The following is a 14,552-nucleotide window of genomic DNA, read 5'->3' as shown; positions in this document are numbered from 1 at the left end:
AAAGGACTGGTCGTAAACTCCGCCCATTGTCTACCAAATAGGGCATCAGTCTCTTTCGATTATGGTCGATTTTAATGCCGGAAATGATACATCATTTAAGAGAAACGACAAATAATTCATGTGTTATTCTAAAAATAACCTTATGTACCAAAAGTGCAATGAAGTAACAATATAGCCTGACTTGACAACGCAAGTGCCTTTTATTTGTGAGGAAGAACATAAGACAGTGCTGTCCATTCACATTCGTTTGACTGTTGTTGTGAGGACTTTTTACAAAATAAATCTGCGGAGCGTTAAATAAACATGTTTAGAACAAAAAACAAAAAACAAAAACAGTGGAATATGGTGTAATCAGTCTTCCTCATCAAAGTCCTTCTTCCCCTGTGGAGGTTTAGGGCCCCCTGCTGGTTTGGCCATGATAATCTAAAAAAACAAAACAAAAAAATCAGTCGTCACTAGTTTTGGTAATTAAAATCCACACATTTTACACGTGCAACACAATAATAACTCAGTTGCTGCCATTGTCAGCTACGGGCATCCAATCTATTTTGACTTGGAGGGGTGAATGGATGACATCTGAAAATAATCCCTCAATACCAGCCCTCCCAGATGAAACGAATGCCAATTGCCATCAAGGGAAGTGAGTGAGTTAATATTTGGTATACAAATCTGGCCTACATGACCCAAAATGTCATGTCAATATAAGTGAACGCCAGGTCTGAATTATATTTTTTATTATGATTCATCTTTGAATTTATAATTATATATGTATATAATAATAAATAAAACAGCAAATGTTACTGATCACACATGTAATAAACATGCGCCATGCAAATAATTCATTGCATCAGTTTTGAGTGAATTCATTCCTTAACACATCCGTGACTTTTCTACTTTTCTTTTGTCTGGTTAACGCACATAAATTAGTCATGACAGGCAATGTTTCACACGTGAGCGAAAAAAAAAAAAATTCAACCACACACAGGTGCAGGGATCTACTGACTGCCCGCTCTATTGGTGCGTTTCAAATTTATCGGGTTCTTCATCCCAGTCGTCCTTATCCCAGTGCCCCCTCTGCTTGGGAGCCTTGGGTCCACCTGCTGCCTTAGCCATGATGATCTAGGTTGCACATGTATACAAACAGCTAAACTAACCCGCAAAACAAAACAAAAAAACCCCGGACTAGAGGCAAGTGTTTAACATCTGGGTCATTTTTCCAATGCCGTACCTGATCGACCCGCAGTACTGTGATGGCGGCGTTGGTGGCCAGTTTGATGGCCCAAAATTTGACCAGGAACGGGTCCAGGATGCCAGCCTCTGCCACGTCCTTTACCGAGGGGCCGTCTCCCTGCAATGACATGTCATATCTTTTTGAGTGACAGCAGTTCAAATTCCCCCCAAACATCCATTTTGTCCTTTCTACTGTTTTGTGGCCCACCTCAATGTCGAAGCCAGCGTTCTTGTTGCCCTCGTGATGGGCCGAGTACAGCTTGGAGATAAGCTCGTTGGCCTTCACGCCAGAGTTTTCCGCCAGGGCGCGTGGTAACGACTCGAAGGCTTCAGCGAACTTTTTGATGGCATACTGCTCCAGCCCCGGGCAGGTCTTAACGATGAGGAAACAAAAACGAAGGACGTCATTCGATGACGAATGTTTTCAAGCGCGTCTAAATGAATTTGCGTACCTCTCCGAAAGAGGTGATCCGCTTGGCCAGCTCCATTTCGGTGGCTCCCGCTCCAGGGACAAGACGGTTGTCCTGGAAACAGTGAAGGGTAGATAGAGAAAGGTCTTAAGGGGGAACACGTTACGGAAAATTGACTTTTCAATTGCCCCTTACATAAATTGTTTCCTCTCTTGAGTGTTTTGCCACCCATCAAGTGTGAAATTAAAACAACCCTCAGCCTCTTTTTCTGAAATTGGGTCTCTGTGGCGCCTTTCGAATTTCGCCAGATTTCATGTCACTAATTTATGACCTTAAAGTGCGTACGACAGGAGAAAAAAAGTCTTAAATAGGATTATTATGTGAATCAGAATCATATTTTGAGACGATTCAACTATATACAACAATTTAGCAAAGTGCAGATGACGAGAAATTAATCTTTTAATCTGCCGCTTAGCCACGCCTATCATTATAGGGCTCTAGCGTCCCCAACAGGTGGATGACGTCAGCGGAGTCACGATTTTATCTGATTTAGTATGCAGCCCATTGAGGGCGAATTATTCACAACGAGGGAAACGAGACGAAGAGAGCCGCAAAATGTCATTGTTTCAGTCTTTCTACTCCAATAATTTTAAAGGATATTCTTTTTATCCAAGTATTTTTCCCCAATAGCTAAATAAATGGCAAGGTCATGACAAATAACAGTCTTGTGCTAAATGGAATATGAAATAATAAAAATGCATTTATTCAGGACGACATGGCAAAATTACTCCATAATGATCAAAACTGTCGACACCTTTACTGTCGCACCTCCCGAACGATATTTTCTGCCACCTAAATCGGGCTTATGTCATTTCCCTTTCCCGGCTTTGGAGAATGTAAACAAACCAAGAGGCGTGACAGCTAGCCGACATGCTAACCCGAACAGAGTGATGTTTCAAAGTCTTGGAAGCGGAAAATCACACATAACTAGCTCGGATCATTTCACATGACGACTGGGTTGTCGATTGTCTTCGCCGTTCGCCAACCCGCCTGGCGGAGAGCAATTTACAGCTCGTTCCCCTGCTACTTCAGACAGGAGAGCTCTCCAGGGAAGCAGCTGGACAATGACCGCTGAACAAACCGGCCGAGCATGTAGCTGCCGAATGGTCAACACGAATATAGCAAAATAATGCTTTACTGCACGGCGAAGTCGTAAACAGCGAGAGACTCAGTGGAGGAGGGCGGCTGCAGTTGTTGTGCAGCTAACATGTGCAGCTAATGTGTATGAGGAGAGCTTTTTACATGCCCATCCATGATCAAACAAAAGTAGTCCTTTATTTAAAGAAAGTTTGTAGTGTTTACCTTGTAATCGCTGTATTCGTGACTATTTGTAACACAAAGTTGCAATTTCTGATCGTTTGGAAAATTTTACAGAAGACCGGGCACATGAAGAGGGCAATAAGCCGAGTATAGTGCTCTCCCGGCAAGGGGATGAGCTACAAGCCGTCGGCAAAGGGGACAAGGAGCGTGTCAGCCACAAAATGCAAGCCAACTACATTATAAAATGATCCCAGTATTTGACATAATACAAAACACGATGTTTACTCACTGGCTCTTAAGTCCCATGGTCCCACAGTAGTAGGGCTTGTTTTGGCCAATATCCACCGGTGAATGTGAACCTTTTGAAACCCCAGAAAGGCGCATGCGCCTCTCCCTCGTACAGCAAGATTTTTCTGCAGCCGTTTGGCTGGCGTGATGCGAAAAATAAACGTATTAATCCGCAAAATCAGCTGAATCCTTAGTCCTTCTCATACAACAGTACGGCTGTATAGTGAAGAGGACTCCTTCCTCCGTACACGTCACAGCTCCCTCTTTCTCAACTCGAGACTGTTGCCGGAAGTCACTCATTTTCATGGCGCGGGATTAAAAAAACTAAATAAATATAGCGATCGCTTCCACACACATCCAAGCGGTCCATTTCATTTAGGAGCATAAAATACCGCGTGTATTATGAAATAAACATGCTTTTTCATGTCACATGCACTTTAATACAGGCTGAAGCAGGAATTGTAAACTTATTATCAGCATAATTCCCATCTATCGTCAAACAATTTTGCGCTTATCAAGGACTTTTACATATATCTGACAACAGCACCACCAAAGATTTAAAGTGGAAAACTTTAGTATCGTGACGACCGTAGCCAATACTGACCCTAACAAGGACCTTGAAAGTGTTGACGCCGTCGTCGATAGCCCGCTCGATGTCATCCATCAGGTTATCTGTGGAACCTCGGATAACCACGGTAGAAATGGCGCCATCTTCTTTCTCTGAGATGTAAAGAAACAACGTTCAACTTCCAAATTTCAATCACGAAACACCCTGAGATTGAGAAAAGTGCGCACCGTGTTTGAAGACCACCACTTGAGTGTCGCCCACCTCCGTCAAGGCGACACTGTCGCAATGACCAATCTCTTCAGGGGTAGGTGCAGTCTAAAGGCAATCGACACTGTTATTTAACCCTTTCTGAGGCACTCGTTGGCTGTCATTGACAGAAATAGACGTTCAATCAGTTAAATTGGATTGGGCGTCTCTCGCTGTCAATGGCACTGAAAGATGACTATGCTTACCAGCCTGGGCAGAGCTACGGCTCCCACCGTCATGCATAACCTCCTCAGGTCCCACTTGGAGTTCAGCCTAAAAATGGATATAGATTAAAAACCCAACTCAAAATATTTTAAAATTAATCTAATGTAGTAAAATCAGTGCCCAAACACATACCATCGTAATGATCATTTTAACCCAATGATATCATTACCTGACCACCATCAGCTTGTACTTGTTGGCATAATGGAGCGCCATGTCGGCCACCTTGCCGCCGGTCACCACCACGTTGGCGCCCGCCTCCTTGATGGCCTTGACTTGAGTCTCCATCATGTCCTCCTCGCCTTTGCTGAAGTCCATCAGCTCCTTGGCGTTGTTTATTAGCACTGTTCCCTTCAGGACGGACAAAACTTTATTTGTTGGGGGAGAGAGGATGCTGATGGACGTCCAATCTATTGTAATAGTTTAACCATTGATAGGGCAAGAGACTTAACCCAATCGATGTCTTGTGTCCGCATATGTGAACATCACATTTGGATTGTGTACTCGACACTGGTTTTCCAAATAAATCACCAATAAACGTGCCAATTAACAAACTGACACACATCTACAGTAATAGGAATAAATGGTCAAAATGGACGGGACGGCTAGTTGATGTGAATGGCAGCTAATGAGGGCATGCGTTGTGCATCTATCAGGATCAATAGCAGCCAAAGTAAATGTAGACTAGGGCTGTCCCAAACGACTAATTTTCCCCCCGATTATTCAGCCGACTAATTTTACGATTAATCGGCTTTTTTTTTTCTTTCTTACTAATTTAGCAATGATTTTTTGTTGACGCTTATTAGTTCACAAAAACATTTTGGTAAGATTAAATTCTTTATTAAACTACAAATAAACACGTAACTAACAATAATAAATCACAAATAAACAATGAGGTCAAATGCTGATAGCATTAACCAGTGCAAAATATGGAATGCAAGCAGATTCCGAACACTGACTTTGCCTTTCCAACATGATATAAAACAATTCTTAAAAAAAATAAATAATAAAATCTAGCAATAGCATTATAAGATACCACTATATATATAATAGTATTACAGTAATTATAATAATTATTCATTGCCATCAGATTTTTCATAAAGGGCTATTAAAGCTATTCTTAGTGTATAATCTGAATTCTAAAGTATGTTGGATTAACTCAAGAAATAGTTATTTATATGATACACATGAAATGCTTTTATTTTGAAATGGTCACCGGAAGTACGTTCGCTAGACAGCTAAACGTAAGCTTTACACTCCGCAAAAAAAGTCCACTTTTTGTCATTGCATGTGGTGTCAGTAATAGATTTTTTATCTCCATTTTTTCGTTTGCAAATGCTGTTAACCAGCAATTTTTCATGTTTGAAGTGTCACCTTTTAACCGCAAGTTTGCGTTTTGGAGAAGATTGCCAATGTTTTATAGCAGGCTAAAGCAGGTTGTCCCCCCCCCCACCACCACCACCATAAGCCTCAATGTAGCAATGCTAACGTTTAAAGTGTTTAATATCGATGTGTTTCTTTTTTTTTTTAAGTAACGTATAATTTTATTTTTAAAAAATAGATGTGTTTCCTTATTTTGTATGTCTAAACTTTAGTTCTACGGCATGTTGATGACCAATAAACATCTGTGAAAGGAACTGGAGTCTCATATGCCATTAACATGCACGCACTCGGCGATAAAACGCAGCCATGAGAATTACCGCCCTCATTTTTATTTACCGTGCGATAAATGGACTTATTGCATACCGCGATAGGCTTAGCAAATTCAATAAAAAATGTCGTTATTCAGTTAGATGGACTTACGATCTGCCCGCTTTATTGTCTCCTGTCGTCTTCCAAAATTACAACTGACGGCGCTTTAGGTATTTATTCACGGCCGATGTTCAGCCTGGTATGCAAGCATTGGCATTGTAGAGACTAGGGATGTCCCGATCCAGGTTTTTGCACTTCCGATCCGATACAGATATTGTTTTGCACTTCCGATCCGATACTGATACTGGCCGATACTGATACCGGCCTATTTGAGCATGTATTAAAGTTTAAAGTTATTTAGCCTCCTTACTTAGTTTCAGACTCATGTTGAAAAGGGTTTTAATACTCTTAATAACAACTAGCCAGCTGAATTAGGCGAGTTTGAATAACACACAATGGTTGGTAACAAGAAACTGACCTGTTTATTCAGTGATAAACACAAAACATTATAAATAGCAAACAGAAATGGCATAGTCAGTCAGTAAAACGTGCAAATAATATTGTAAATTGTCTTAAAAAAGCAAAACACACAATCTCAGTGGAAAATCCCACTAACCCAAGCCATTAGCTGCTTTTAATGTTATAATGTGTGTTTTAATGTAAAAATTGTACAAAAACCCTCTCAGGCTTAAATAAACGACTATTTCAGTATCAAGTTAACAGTTTAAAACAGTAAATAAAATACTCAAGTCCCCATTCTGTATCAGCAGCTTTAAACTACATTCAATTAATTTAATGTTGCGAATCAATTGTCAAGTTGTTAAAATTTCTCCTGTTATTCCATAATTTCCCTTCTTTCTACTTTCGACATGCGAAAGTTTTGAAACTGTTTTGAAGATAAGATTCAAGTCAAGATTTTGTCGATTTAGGAGTATTTTTATGCCGTAAAATGCGGACCGGATTTTAGGGAAACCAAAGCAAAAACTGGAATGGATTATGTAAAACGGTGCGCTGGAAAACCCGGACCGGATTATCCACAAAAAAAAAAAAAAAAAAAACTGGATCGGGAATCTGGATCAGAATTGTTCCGTGTCGGCCGATCCGATACCGATTCGCATTTTTTTGCGCATATCGGCGGTTGATCAGATAAATATTGGATCGGGACAACCTTAATAGAGACACGACACAACAGTGTACCCTCTGTTGTTTCGTTGAAATAAGTCAATGTTTTACCCACTCTGGTGCGCTTTTTTGGCGTTGTGCCGCTGTCCACGCTTGCATACCGAGCACCCGACATTTTCAACTTTCCACGAATATAATTTCTTAACCCTTCATTAACCGTTGACGGGATGTTGTGCTCGTTGACGCATTTATGTCATCGATGACGTCGACTAGTCAGCGCCATCTAATATAGACCCCTTTTTATTCTACTGCTCATTCACCTTAGTCTCTGTAACCATACAGTCGAAAGGGCAGGAGAAGACGGCAATCTTGGCATCTTTTACTGAAGTGATGTCTCCCTCAGCTTCCTTTTTGAACACCATGCCGTGGAGCACCGAGGATGCAGTCACACCACAACCCTGTGAAAGAAGGCAAAAATGGTCAAGAAAAAAAACAAACAACAAAATCAATCCACACATTTGTTAATACTCACCAAAATCTTACACACTCGGACATAATCCACGTTGAAACGACCAGATTCTGGGAAGATGGACACTGAAGAACAAAAGAAGACTGTCAAAAAGGGGTGGATTGACATACAGTAGTATCAACGAGGTGGGGACGCCAGTGCTCACCGCAAGCCTGTGCGATGAGGTTGGACAGGAAGTCCTCATTGCCGTACTGTTTGCTGGTGACGGCCGTCCGGATCAGCGCCGATGCTTCCTTGATGTCGTGGAGGTTCTTGGCAGACGAGCACACGCATTCGGGCAGGATCTCCAACGCCTTCCGGGACGCCTTCTCGTAGCCGTCGATAACCTACGGCCAAGCAGCGGTTAGGACAAACACGCGGTAGGGTGCCAGAAATGCAAACGGACCTCTGAAACAGAGAGGCCCATCCGTAGGAGCTCCTCAGCTAGCTCCAGCAGCGCGCCTGCAAACACCAGGACGAAATTGGTGCCGTCGCCAACCTCCTGTTCCTGCATGTGGGATGCCATCACGATCATTTTGGCTGCAGGATGCTGCACCTGACAAGTCAGAACAGAGAGATGAGAATTAATTATGGGACATTTTCTTAACCCTTTAAGGTCTGGGCCTATTTTGTCTGATTTTGCATGCCTTTGAAGTTACCTTTATATTTCAAAGAAAGAATTGTTTACGATGGCCTGGTTTGGTCCCTTTTTTTGTGACACCTTGAACTTCATGTCCAAACTGTTGTTTCATTCACTGACCAATTATAAATCATCATTTTGGGCCCAAAAAAACCAAAAATTCCAAAATCGTTTTGTCAAATTTTTTAATATTGATGTCCAATTGACAACCAAACATGCGTAACGAACCGTTTTGAAACTTTGTAATATTTATTCAACATGTTAGGATGAACATTCAACCAAAAAAATTTAGAATAAATAGTCTTATATTTGACAATTCAACATAAACAACAGGTATAGCCATAGGCGTTTTTTGCCTTTATACATGCTCTAGTCAAAACAGGTTATATACAGCATACCGAACAGTGAAAAAATATATACCATCTAACACAAAAAGTGTTTAGAGGCCATCTCTTTATGAGTTTAGGTATTGCGGCCCATCACCTGATGAAAACTATGTACACACAATCAAGCTTCTTGAACACACATTTATATAGACAAATTGAGAAGACTGATTGTGGGGAAAAAAATATATATACAACATTGGGAAAAAAAGTATTTTCAAAAATATTTACAATAAACAAGTTAAAATTTTTTCAGGCATGCCACTCCGAAAAGCAGTTTCGTCCTGGAATTCGACACAGGGCGACATCACACAGCCCACACTTCCATGGGGTGTCGGTCCTCTTTCCACCCTTCCATTTTCATTTCACTTTACTTTCATTGTCACTATAAATGTACATGAAAAAAAGTCAGTATTTATGAAAATAATAAAGTATAAAATAAAAATATATACAGCAATAAATAATAATGGAAATCTACATGTATGACAATAGAAAGAATACCATAGCTGAATATGTGCTACATCCCTAATCTTCATATAGAAAGAAGATCATCACAATTATAAATTCCTGCCTTGGATACACAGTGCACGTACGACTTTGATCTGATATGCACATTTTATTATTATATACACAAACACACACTTATATTGCATCAAAATTAACTTTGTCTTGCAATATCAAAAGAAACTTTCAAAATAAACTTTTTCAGCATCAAAAAAAAAAAAAGTGAGTTTGCTTACCTCTGCTCGTCGATGGCGTCACCCACGTGTTCAAATCCGTCACTATCTTCACTCGAGGACTCTTCCGAAGAAGACGATGATGACGAATTTGGACCATCCTCTTCCTCAAGTTGATCAAAAAGCACAATTGCCTGCGCTAAATTTAGTTTTCCGTTCATTCTCAAAGTCACACAAAGTCGCTGCTCGAGCCACACGGCCGTCGCTCGACACCTCGCTGCTTCAGAACACTCCTCCCTCTCGTTCGGTGGAACCTCGCACGGCAGTTATATTTATTTAAAAAACGCATTTTGTGCTTCCACTGTGACTTCGAAAGGGTTCGTTTGATTTGTGTTTTTTTCATGGAGCTTCCGTTTTGAAAAAGGACAAGAAATGATGGAAATATAGACATAAACAAATGATCCATGCAGCGTTTTAATGTTTTTTTGAGAGGACAATAAAACTATAAAACTTAAATGACAATATCTCACGTTTTAGTTGGTCGATTGACTTCAAATAATAACGAGAGTAAACCGCAACTTCCGCACTTTAAAACGAGACCAACCAACGGCATGTGGGTCTCGTAATTGAAACGTGAGGGCGCTTCAAAGACGACGTGCGCTGAGGATGCGCCGGCGCGTCCTTCGACTCTCAAGGGTTAATGTGTGTTATATCAACTGCAAATTTTTGCACAGGCCTTGTTGATGAAGTCTAGGGCTGCAACTATCGAATACTTTAGTAATCGAGTAATCGACTAAAAATTCTATCGATTAATCGAGTAATCGGATAAAACAAATATATTTTTAGGTGAAGAGCAATTATAGATATACATGAGAAAACAAGACATTTTATCATTTTCAGTCAATCAATGTCTTTATTTTTGATGTGTATTGTTGAAAACAGCCAACAATTGCATCTCAGATGTAACTAGAATAAATAAAAAAAGACTAATTCACTATATATTATATATATATATATATATATATATATATATATATATATATATATATATATACACACACCTAAAAATGCCTTTACGCTTGATAACACACATCGCTTAAAAGTTACGATTTTTTCCCACATTTTTCAATTGAATTTTTATTTGTGTCAAGCCATTTTTAAGTTCTAGTAAAGTTTTAAGTTAGTCTAAACTGTAAGTCCTGATAGGATTTTGAATTTTTGCAGTGTTCAAAATAAATGTATGATGCAGGTTGTATTGGAGCACATTAGGGACTAGTGCTACTTGGTGTTTTATCCAGCAATGACTACTGAGCTAAAATTGATAGTTAGCATTATTGAGTTTTTATTTGACACCCTCATCACTCCACAACGCTATGTTATGTTAAAGCCTGTATGTAAGACACGTTAGCCACGCATCGAAAGTGGTCTTAATTAATAGAAACCTAGCCCTCCGCAGGGCTAACGTTACGTGAGCTAGTAGTGACAGTAACGTTAATCTTATACAAGCGCTCTTTGTTAGCGCTTAGCGCTCTACTGCTTTAAGATGGCGGCTGTTTGCTAACGCTGCCCAGACGCGGCCTAGTCTGTCATTGTGCATCTAGTTCAACATACATGTGATCTCTATGAGACTCATCAGAGCTAACTGCAACTAACGTAGCATGTGCAGGCTAGTATTTTGCAACGTCGGAGTCGTTTGTAGCGGCTGTCTGCTGCAGTAAGTTTTTTTTTTTGCTTCTTCCTCTACGCACGTGACATCAGCGCGTTGTCCCGCATTAAAAGTAGTCCGAGCAAAACGTGATGCTTAGAGCTGTCAAAATAAACGAATACTCGAGGTGAATAAAATTACTCGGATCAGTTTTTAAACTCGAGTTACTCGAGTTGCTCGAGTATTCGAGTTGCTCGAGTATTCGTTTCAGCTCTAATGAAGTCACTGAGGAGAGTTCATACACTGGTCTGGTTACTTACCTCCAGCTCTCTGAGGATGGTGGCAGCATCGTTGGTGACAAATAGTTTCTCCAAATGGTTGATAACCATTTTGTTCATGCCTATAAAAGGAAGGTGATGATATAATTAAAAATAAATGATGAGGTTTTAATAAAATCTCCCCCAAAATAAACAGTACAGTGATACCTCAGCTCACGAACGCTTAAGCTCACGAACTTTTCGCCTCAAGAACATTAAATTCGCGAGCATATAGTCTCTGCTGACGAACTAGTTTTCGGCGGACGAACCAATTCACGCAGTCGAAAAGCGCCACGAGAAGCTGACGCACGCTCACGGCGTCCCAGTTCGTCCCCTCACTTTCGTTGAGTGCGGACGTGGTTTGTGTTTGATAGACATTTTGGACCATATTGAGTGTACTTTTGCTATTATGGGACCGAAAAAGAGTTACCTACAGTCCTTATGGAAGGTGACTCGTGTTACCAATTCGCCCTCGACTGGTAATTGGCGGTGCTTTCAGCTTCCCACCGTAGTGAGAAGTGGACCGGCGAGTCACGTTGGCTCGTTGTCGTCGCTTGTCTTCGGTTCGCCCGATGGCGGCGTGCATACAAACACCCAGAGGCGTCGGATGGCTTTTTGTGGGCACTGTTATTAACAACCAAAAGCATGTGGGGAGCACAGCAGTGGAGTCTACGCTAACTGCGCACTTTGCCGGTAACACTCTCCTTCCAAACAGTAACTCCCTCCCTCCTTCCTCCTCCCACTCCATTCCATCAAGCCATCAACTACCATCACAAAGGTAAATAAAACGACTTTATTATACAGTACAGTTTATTTCTTTAATTATAATACAATAGCAAATTCACTATACATAAAAGAAGGTATATTTTTGTGTAGTTTTAAGGCTTATTTAGTAGAAAATTATGTTTTATGGGGCCCTGGGAACGGATTATTCTCATTTTAAAGGTTTCTTATGGGAAATAAATGTTCGGAAGACGAACTTTTCGCCTTACACACACTTTCTGGGAACCAATTATGTTCGTGAGCTGAGGTATCACTGTATATTGATAATGCACGTACCATTAGGGCCATAGGCCGAGCGAGTGGTCTGCGAAAGTTCCTTACAGGCTCGGATGTTGCGGAAAACTGCCTCCTCAAGCCCTGAATAATGCTGTGAAAGATAATGTGACACTTACTAAAAACTCTTAACATATTTATCCAAGAATAAATTACTAGTATTCTAATGTAGTGGTATGTAAAATAATTTCAATTTTCAACATCTTGTTTTCTTAGGTGCCACCATTGCCATAAGTGATTATTAGGGTTGGGCATCCAGCATTGATGGGATCCGGGACTAACACTATCCCAGAACCATTCGAATTTTTTTTATTTCGATTCCAAGTTTTGATGCCCTGACCGCCAGCCGGGAAAAAATAGCTGCCGGACACCAACGAAGAAGAAGCCACATGAGGACTAGCTCCGTTATGAGCAGATCATATGAAGTGGCTAATTTAGCTTAGCAACGGGATTTTAAATAAGAAAGGCTATCACTCCATTTTACAACGCCATGCCATACCCTGTGGACAACTCTCGATTAGAATCCATTTCATCCTACAACATGACAATGACCCAAAGCACACCTCCAAATTATGCAAGAACTATTTAGGACAGAAGCAGGCAGCTGGTATTCTATCTGTAATGGAGTGGCCAACACAGTCAACAGATCTCAAACCCATTGAGCTGTTGTGGGAGCAGCTTGACCGTATGGTACGCAAGAAGTGCCTATCAAGCCAATCCAATTTGTGAGAGTATTCTGGAAGCGTGGAGTAAAGTTTCTCAAGATTACCTCAACAAATTAACAGCTACTATGTCATTGGTCTGCAAAGCTGTAATTGTTGCAAAGGGAGTATTCTTTGATAAAAGCAAAGTTTGAAGGAGAAAATTATTATTTCAAATAAATACCCTTGTTTCTAACCTTGTCAGTGTCTGAGTTGACAATATTTTCTATTCATTCATTCATTTTGCAACTCATTTGAAAAATAAAAGTGTGACTTTTGAAGGAAAACACAAAATTGTCAAACCTTTTAACGGTAGTGTATGCATACATATATATATATATATATATATATATATATATTTTTTTTAAGTTTACATATGAGAGAAAATCAATATGAAACTGTTTGCTTCCCAAAAATATTAGCATTAGCACCATTTATAACACATTGCTTATGCTCCTAGAAGTGATGCCGTCATAAACACATAAAAATATCTACATTTAAATTTTACAAATACAAGATATAGGTGAAATCAAAATTCTAAAAGCATCCCGGCTACGTTACAGAACTTTATCCCTTCATCAGCACGTGAATGTCCGTACAGGCTAAGAAGGCGGCTAAAGCTAACTAGCCAGCACGTTGGCTCACAATGAATCTCAAACTGGAGAGAAAATTGTAGAAAGTTCCAGAGTAACAGCCACATTTAGGCTCACCTTTGCGCCATCCTTCAACATTTGGGCAAAGCCCGGAGCTTTGGGAACGTGGAGAGCCATTGCTGTCCTTTTTTTGCGGCGTCACACTTGTGGGAAAAGCTGCAGCGGCGTGGACAGTACAAAGCCGGAGAGAGCGAAGCTGGGCGGGCGGAGCTCAACGCGGATCAGACCATAGATACAACAAATATATCTTCTTAGATGCGAAATTCCCGCTGTGAGCCTACAGAAATAGCTGTGGCCATTTTCCGGCCATTTTGCGTCAGTGCCATTTGATAAAAATATTGTAAATGTAGCGTGTACTTTGAAATAACTATAAATTGCTCAAAATCAAAAGGCGTAATTTTTCGTAAACGAAGAGATGCAGTTAGTGCGTACCTTAAAATATTTTTTCAAAATTGAGCCTGAATCATAGCCATGTTTATATGGTTTGTAATTAAAAAAAAAAAAAAAAAAAAAAAGTTTTAAAATCCGTCAAAATTGTGCCGCGTTTGTGGAAAGAAATCACTTGAGCTCGACAGAGAAGTCTGTTTTAAGATGGCCGCCTTTTACCACCGCATCTCGGTACATAAATAAGATATCTATAGCTCAGGCGTCGGCCTTACGATGGAGATAAAGAAGAGACAAAATGGATTAATGTCAATTTCTTCCACCCACCACGCGTCATTATAAAATACAGTATCTAGGAAAAAATCCTCTGTAACTACTCTATAGTGGTTTTTAAAATTGACTTTTTTTCCCACGGGTATTTTTTTTAAAATCACAAATCCTTTTTAAAAATTAATTATTTAATTAATTTATTTATTTAATAGGGACAGTG

The 14,552-nt window shown here is 40.2% G+C and overlaps 1 protein-coding gene across 2 annotated transcripts; it reads right to left on the bottom strand.

Moving 5' to 3' along the window:
* Window positions 1-176: 176 nt before the first annotated feature.
* On the bottom strand, window positions 177-13,903 carry cct8 (chaperonin containing TCP1, subunit 8 (theta)). Of its 2 annotated transcripts, none has more exons than XM_057821344.1 (15): window positions 13,736-13,903; window positions 12,328-12,418; window positions 11,272-11,351; window positions 8,013-8,162; window positions 7,773-7,953; window positions 7,631-7,692; window positions 7,419-7,556; window positions 4,457-4,635; window positions 4,269-4,335; window positions 4,044-4,131; window positions 3,853-3,968; window positions 1,683-1,754; window positions 1,439-1,603; window positions 1,229-1,348; window positions 177-423 (listed from the first exon to the last, which is right to left on the bottom strand). In XM_057821344.1, the coding sequence occupies exons 1-15, from the start codon at window positions 13,793-13,795 to the stop codon at window positions 352-354; spliced, it is 1,641 nt and encodes a 546-aa protein (XP_057677327.1). In that variant the 5' UTR covers window positions 13,796-13,903; the 3' UTR covers window positions 177-351. The 2 variants fall into 2 exon arrangements, with proteins under 2 accessions (XP_057677327.1, XP_057677326.1); XM_057821343.1 differs by lacking the exon at window positions 177-423 and adding an exon at window positions 690-1,119.
* Between the last annotated feature and the right edge of the window lie 649 nt (window positions 13,904-14,552).

This window comes from Corythoichthys intestinalis, chromosome 18 (assembly GCF_030265065.1).
Source record: "Corythoichthys intestinalis isolate RoL2023-P3 chromosome 18, ASM3026506v1, whole genome shotgun sequence".
Taxonomy (NCBI): Eukaryota; Metazoa; Chordata; class Actinopteri; order Syngnathiformes; family Syngnathidae; genus Corythoichthys; species Corythoichthys intestinalis.
Note: the sequence above shows the minus strand (reverse complement) of the source record. Positions and strands in the feature narration are given on the sequence as shown.